General features: G+C 33.9%; 1 protein-coding gene across 1 annotated transcript; it reads left to right on the top strand.

The window, feature by feature from the left end:
• Positions 1 to 2,405: 2,405 nt before the first annotated feature.
• LOC125505061 lies at positions 2,406 to 7,810 on the top strand. Its single transcript, XM_048668000.1, has 6 exons — positions 2,406 to 2,548; positions 3,859 to 3,916; positions 3,974 to 4,094; positions 6,163 to 6,369; positions 6,969 to 7,205; positions 7,293 to 7,810. Exons 1-6 carry the CDS (start codon positions 2,429 to 2,431, stop codon positions 7,720 to 7,722), a joined length of 1,173 nt encoding a protein of 390 aa, XP_048523957.1. The 5' UTR covers positions 2,406 to 2,428; the 3' UTR covers positions 7,723 to 7,810.
• The last annotated feature ends 45 nt before the right edge of the window (positions 7,811 to 7,855 follow it).

Below are 7,855 nucleotides of genomic sequence, written 5' to 3'. Positions count from 1 at the left end.
GTTTCTTTGCAAAACGCGAATCAACCATTTTTGAATTTGCAAAATACATTTGTACCTACTTTATTTACGCATAATGACTGACCACCATAACACTAGTGAAGGTTAACTAATTAACAGCATACTGCTAAGAACCTAAGGCAAAGGAAGCGTTAAGTGATATTAAGTGAATTGCAACATTAACAAAACATTAGGATAAAGTAGATATTATGTAAAAAAGTTTGCTCAATTTGTTACCGCTTGAGCATTTTGTTCTTCGCCTATCCGCCCTATCCTAATGTAGCAATTATACAGAGTGTCGCTGAAATAGCTGTTCAGTCGCGTGAGCACAAATTCCTTAAACAGGATACGGCTTGTTCAACTATGTACTCTAAAATATTGTAATTCAAAACTCGACAATTTTTTTCCAATTGAGGTCGGCAACGCACTTGAGGTGGAGATTATCCGCTCTTGCAAATCATTAAGCACTTTAAGGGTTTCTCTAGCGAATCTTAATTTCGCGTTAAATTATTCCCCTTCAAATTATGCCATTGTTTATGAGTGAATGCAAATTTTCCAATGGTATACTGCCTATTCTCTTTTCTCAAATAGTATCAAATCTGCTTGTTCCGGGTATCTTCGAAAAATCAGAGATTACAAGCACACGTTTAAAGATACTGTAAGCGTGAGTTGCATATCAGCTCATGAGGCAATGCACGAGCCGTTCTTGAAGATAACCAGTCCTTGAGGATTAATTATATCGATAACTGTACAAGTGCAAGCTTGTGCACGAATGTGTTCCGCGAAATTCACTTTTCAAGATTACATAAAGTGTGTACAGGGCAATTGCATATTGGCGTGATTCCGCTGAACGGTTAAGCTGAAAGATAAAACAGTGTTTTGAAATATTTTTAAGATAGTAGTTGAAGATATTGTACAAGATAGTATATGATCTCGGTAGCCGTTTGACAACGAAACAGGCCCGAATTTGCAGACACATACGAAATTTATTTGATTGACTCAGAAAGCGAAATTTCAATATCAGACAGTTAGGTGCAAGATTATGCCAAAATTTCATGTTTTCCGTCTCGTTTTTGCTCATTTCTCGGAAGCAAAATGAGCAAAAAGACTCACTTTTACATCATTCCAGAGAAAACTAAATGACCTTTTTAGAAAGTGAACCATCGATAAGGGAATGTTGGCAGTTTTCTCAAAAAATGGTTGAATTCGAGAAGTTTTAGATTTGCGTGGGTTTTTCTGATTTGCAAAATCCACTTGAACATGACGCTGCTTTTTTCGAAGTTTCTCAAGAACCATTCGAGCCTCAGAATTCGTTTTGGCATCGTTCGATAGAGAATTGAAAACTCGATTGAGTCGTAACAACGTTAGTGAGGAAATTCGAGTAGTTTTAACCCAGAAAGTGAAATTTGAATATCAGACACTTAGGTGCAAGATTATGCCAAAATTACATGTTTTCCGTCCCGTTTTAGCTCATTTCTCGGACGCAAAAAGAGCAAAAACGCTAATTTTTACATCATTCCAGAGAGAACTAAATGGTCTTTTTAGAAAGTGAACTATCGATAAGAAAATATTGGCGGATTTCTCAAATAACTCTCTCTCAACATAATTGAAAATTCGATTCAGCAACATGGGTGAATAAATTCGAGTAGTTTTCATCCTGAAAGCAAAATTTGAATATCAGACACTTAGGTGCAAGATTATGCCACAATTTCAGGTTTTGCGTCCTGTTTTTGCTCATTTCTCGGACGCAAAATGAGCGAAAACGCTCTATTTTACATAATTCCTGAGAGAACTAAATGACCTTTTTAGAAAGTGAACCATCGATAAGGGAATGTTGGCAGTTTTCTCAAAAAAGCCTTGGTTTCAAAAAGTTTTACAATTGCGTGTGTTTTTTTGGCGACTCAAACATGACGCCGCCTTTTTCAAACTTTCTCAAGCCCCATTTGAGCCACATAATTCGTTTTGACACTGTTGGAGAAATAATTGAAAATTCGATTCAGTCATAAAAAAATGAGTGAAAAAATTCGAGTAGTTTTGATCAGAAAGTGATTACGATTTTAAATCACCCTCTTAGTAGTTTAATATTTGAGAATCAGAATTAACTTGTGTGAAATCAGAAATAATTTGTGTTCTCTTTGTCTTAATCATGGTCATTGTTGGTGCTTGAGAAAAAATAATGGGATTTGTCAAAGTTAGGAAATTCAGTAGATTTTTATCGAAGTCGTTTTGTACCAGTGTACCAAATGATTACCATAGAAAACATATAATTTGGCTAATTAAAGATTTAAAGCGTCTGATGATGCAAATTACCAATTTAAAGCAATGTGCATCGTGATTAATTGCGCTACTACATTGAATGCTTATTACCGGCAATAATTAAAATTTCCATGTATTTCAAAGTCAATACTACTGTGCGAAGATCAATTTTTCCATGGCAACATGTTTGACTAAAAACCCTATAATTATTTACAGTTTGACTTACTCAAGTGTACATTTATTGTGGTACATTCTGTGCGCTGGACGCTCGTCTGTTCTCGTGCATGCAGTAAAGGTAAGCATAATTACTTTTACTAAAGTTGCAGATATTCACGTCTGGTTTATTTTAAGATAATAACAATTGATACAGGGTGTCTCAAACTGTACCTGTAGTGACTAAACTTACATTTTTTTTAAATGGAATGCCGTACTCTGTATTGCATATTCGAGCTATTCGTAAAATTCTAAGCCCATTCGATATAAATGTTCAATATTGATTTTCAACTGTTTCTGAGTTAATAGCCAATATTGTAATAATACCTACCCGTAAAGTAAAGAGTAACAAGCTAAAACAATTTGGTTACTTTGAGAAATTTGGTTACTTCAGCCATTCCTTATTCCACATTAGGGAACTTCCACTTATGATGTGAGTTTCCATGTTCCGTTCACTATGTATCCAAGTTTTGAAGACTATGACGAGTTCTATTTATATGAGTTCCATTTATTTATCGACTGCGTTAGTTATGTGAATTTTTCCCATTCAATCTGACAAATAAGTCCAAACAGCAAATTATTAATAATTGAAAGAGATATACTTTCGAGGCCATTGCTTGAAACGAAAAACCCATTAGTATTAATAATTGGTTTACTCAAATTTGCAATCGGAAAAAAAGTTATGATAAAATAAAATAGAAATATTAAATAACATTCGCTCTTTGGTGATATTTGTCAGATGCAAACTATGAAATTTATCTTTCGTTTGGTTTATTGTGAAAATAACTCTATTCAAAAACACTTAATGCAATATTAGCCTTGCTCTAAAATAGTCGAACTGAAATCACGAGTTAGATATTTAAAGGGTATTAACTAATAGGTTAATAAAATTTATAATTAGAGAATTGTATGTGACATGCGTTCCGCAAAAGGTAAGAAGATTCTACCTACCTACTCGAATTCTAATAGCTTAAAACTATTCAAAATTGCATTCTTAAGAGCGTTTCTTATTATCCAATTAGGTATCATAACGGTTAATATTAATTAACTTTTTTGTTAATCATTTATTTTACAACATACTGCAGGTATTTACATTTAAAAGGCAAAGGTCCCAGTTTAAGCGTAAAATCGATGGCACATCTTCGACCGACACTAACGGTGAAAGTGAGCATTGGCGAGTAGAAGAAACCGTGTCATTGTCCATTTGATTAAAGAATTGCATAGATTTAACTAGCAGTTAAGCAGTAGCTTGAATAATGCAGTGTGTTGACTGATAAATTTACCAACTATCAATCACAGCTGTTTAGAATTTTCTGTTAAATTTAAATGATGGTCTGCCCTGGTAAAACGTTGTGAATTGCCAAATAACACAATGTGGGTCATTACTTGCAGATACTGTTGAGAAAGTGCGAAGATATGAATGAAGTGATGGACGTGCTGGAAGAAAAAGGTAAATATAGCGGCATAATTTACAGTGCTGGTTAAACTAATTTGCTTAAATATGTAGCACACCTATTTGTTGAAAAACTGTTAAGTGAAGGGGCAGCAACTCCATGCGACGACACTGCAGACTCTTTCAACCAAAATGCTGATTTGCCGCCGTTTTATGACGAAGAGTTGTTTAAAAGGTAAACATTCTTTGTATCGCAGAATTCGTCTTGGCATTGGTGTAATTGCGGAATAATTTTGGAGAAACTAATTTTAACTTCTTATAGATTAGAGGCGTGATAAACGGTTATTTTTCTGTAACGGGTTACAACGTTCCAGCTTTATCTTGGTAATAGGTTGGTAGGTAAATGCCGGCCCGCCTTTAGAACATTTCGAGGTAACAACGGAGCCCAATTTAAACACGGCTATTTCACTCAAATCTAGGCAAAAGCTGATTTTTTCGAAGATTTTCTTCCTTTTTGTTTTTGTAAGTTCAAAAAATATATAAACTAATTTGTACTAGAGGGGTGATAAACGGTTATTTTTCTGTAACGTGTTACAACGTTGCAGTTGCAACTTGGTAATAGGTTTCAAAACGCGGTTCCAAAAGGAATATGTTACTTTTTAAATTTTTCATTAAAAATGCAGAATGATGATCATAGCAGAAATAGTGATGATTTCATTTGAGAATGATTTCCTTTATTAAAACCCATATTCTCAACATTGGTAAACTTAAAATAAAATATTCTGAAATCAGAAACAGAATATGGGTCAGAAGTAACTACTTAAAGAACAAACAAACTGATAATAATAAAACTAGAGTGATTAAATAAAATATACAAAATATACGGTTTATATGCGAAAAGGTTTAAAAATCTCATTTTCATTTAAAAATGAATTAACATTTAAGAATACATTTTTTTGCAGATACTTTTTACTGATTCTGGTTCTTCGCGCGTTTACGATGGCACCTGAAATAATAACCTCTCGCATTTCGTTTCACAATAACACTAAATAATCCGTAAGGTTAGACGTTTGGAACACTGTTATTTTAGCGATTACGTTAAATACCGACCATCCCTATTATAGGTGCCTACGCTGTGGAACCATTGGTGTATAGTTGTTGATGAGGACTGCTAGTGGAAAAACAAAATTTAAAACTTAATTACCTAATTAACTGTTCTATTAATATGGTATGGCACAATTTTATATTTTTTGCTAAATTTTGAATTGATATTAAAGTTATCATTAAAGTTTCGTTAGCAAGTTCACGGTTTGCAGAACGAATTTTTAAAACGTATGTACGTACTTATGAAGATTACATCCGGCTATTGCGAATGAGAAAATATATAAAATATTAAGTGGATCATAAGGAGCTAAATCGATAAACTAGTTTAACAAAATAATAAGATAAGATTGGCATTAAGAAAGTGTACCTGCCTACTCGACTAAAATCTGCTTGTGGGTCTCTGCCTCTATTATTACAGGGTGTTAGTTTGTATCTACTAATTGATTTAAATAACTTCATGCAATTTTTCTGCGGCTAACATTGACTTTAGAACTGTGTGCGTATGTTTAGAAAAATAAATAAATTCATTTGAAAATATAACAAAAAGGGCAATTGTGGATGACAAATTTATTAGCCACAGATCTACTCCTGCTATCAGATGATTAATGTGTCCTTCGTCATTAAAACATCGCGCCATGTCGAGTAACAAAATTAAACTTTGAGCCATACACCTAAACGATTACAATTGGTTAAACTGAATTTCTCTCCGTTTGAATTTAAGGAAAAATTATGAGAAAACTAGTACATACAAAATCCCCAAAACATTCCGATTGTTTCTCTTGTTTTTACGTAAATGGGTAGCCTTAACCGTGTTCTATTTAAGCAGGATGATTCTGGATGTGCCAATTTATCCATATCAATATAATTCATGGGATAAACTTTGATTTCACCGTTTCCCGTATTCGTTTGTTGTCACGTATTGATTGACTCCAAAGATCAATTTTGATCGTCTACAACTGTTCGGACTGGGGTCCGTGTAGGGTGCTTCTCTTTATAAGAGTAATAATTATTTTCTTATGTTTTGGACTTCGATATGTCTCAGACCAGACTTGAGTTTGCCAGCTCGAAAGGTCCGGTCTTTCTTATTTTTCAAACAGTTGGCATATCATGTTTCCAACTTGCGCTCATCTTGGACTGTAACAGTTCACTTACGATACGATAACCATTCAGGTAATTATTTATGATAATTTTTTTTCTAGGGGACAAGCGTTTTATCATAGAAACATTTTTGCACTATTCACTGCAAAACTTTTTGGGCTCATAGCGGTCTTGTCGATACCGAGCATTTTACAAATTTTGAAACATACCAAAATGTCTGGAACAAATATGACTGCTTACAGAAGATATGTGGCAACGATATTTCATATGAATATCTGGTATGATGCAGAGTTTAAACCTGGTTCAAAGTAAGTAGTTTGCATAATCTATTTAAAAACTGTACGGGATGCCCAATTAGGACATGATCCAAATTGTACTGCGATATTTTTTGACTAGAAAAAACGATCTGATTTCAATTAATATAAAGAGCCAAAATCTCCACAAAGGAGTAATACATCAGTACAAAGAAAGTTATTCGGTTACAAAGTAAAAAATTATGCTGACCAAACGAGATTGAGTTTCGCGCTCATGCCTTGAAACCGGCGAAGGATCATCGTCGGATGAGTCGAACGTAGAAATAAATCCACAGCAAGTTTCATTAAAATCGATTGTAACAATTTCTCGACGTTACAATAAACGTAACTTTTTTGAGGAACTTTGGCTGTAAATTGAAGAAGATCCAGACAGCTTTTTTAAAGCAAAGTTGTGCCTTAACAAAGAATGTCGCAGTACCATTTTGATTATGTGCTTACAGGACACTCTGTACATGAATGTCCTCGCTATTTCAAGTTACTTTCGTCTTCCAGTACTAATACCATCATTCCTGCGCTTAAATAATACTTTTCCTGCAATATCTGAATTATATTTTATACAAACACTACAAAACGTGCTTGGTGCCTGTTAATAGACTGTGGCAGTCGATTAAGGAAGTAAAAAATCTCCACAACTCGGCGAGCAATAGAGGGTGCAAAGCGGGGCTTCACAGAATATCTCAAAAAGATATGGTACTGACCCAGTTCGGATTTATGGGATTTCAACTAACACGTGAGAAAATGTTGGGAGTTCACAATGCCACACCTGAAGAGTGGATGGCTTTCATTCATGTGTGGAGGGTTGTAGGACATATGTTGGGGATAGAAGACAGGTAAAATATTTACGTTATTTCACCTGTATGATGTCAGTAAAGAATTTTTCAAATAACGAATTAGCTTGATTTTTTTTTTATTTTTAGATTCAATATTTGCAACGGGTCTGTTGCTGAAGTGAAAGCCAGATGCGAAAAGTTAATTCAACAAGTGTTCATTCCGCACATCAAGAAAAATGATCCTGAATTTCTACAAATGTCCCGATATTTAGTCAATGGTTTATGGGCGATAAATCCCATATTAAATTTTAACGCTGTTATGTGCTCAATGCAGTTCTTACTTGCTAACAAAATTAATTATGACTCTATGGAATATAAAAAACTACATTTTTGGGAAAAATTGTTGCTCGTCTTTATTGCATTTGTACTGTTTAGTTTGAGATGGGCTCCATTTAGATGGTACCACAATAGCTCCAAATATCGAGACTTTTGGTTAATGGAACATTTTCCGTTTCTGGGATATTATAAATATGGATTCAAGAACGCTCATGTTAAAATTCTGGGAAAGGATATGTAATGTATTATTATCATATAACTGTACATAAAATATTTTATAATGTTCTTTTATAAATGTTGTAATATTATCAATAAATATTGTAATTTTTTTGGTGCTGTCTAGAAAATCTTATCAGCCAGTATTGAAAAGTAGG

This window comes from Dendroctonus ponderosae, unplaced genomic scaffold, assembly GCF_020466585.1.
Source record: "Dendroctonus ponderosae isolate FM_Combo_2020 unplaced genomic scaffold, Dpon_F_20191213v2 Dpon_F_20191213_677, whole genome shotgun sequence".
NCBI lineage: Eukaryota > Metazoa > Arthropoda > Insecta > Coleoptera > Curculionidae > Dendroctonus > Dendroctonus ponderosae.
The sequence above is the reverse complement of the archived record's forward strand: the minus strand, read 5'-3'. Positions and strand labels throughout refer to the sequence as shown.

What these genes read in the sequence shown, in the direction of transcription:
- LOC125505061 (XM_048668000.1), top strand. Translation starts at nt 2,429, where the DNA reads ATGGCAACATGTTTGACTAAAAACCCTATAATTATTTACAGTTTGACT. An exon ending in TTCTCGTGCATGCAGTAAAG is followed by an intron (nt 2,549 to 3,858) that starts GTAAGCATAATT and finishes CATTACTTGCAG; the next exon opens with ATACTGTTGAGAAAGTGCGA. An exon ending in GGACGTGCTGGAAGAAAAAG is followed by an intron (nt 3,917 to 3,973) that starts GTAAATATAGCG and finishes TTAAATATGTAG; the next exon opens with CACACCTATTTGTTGAAAAA.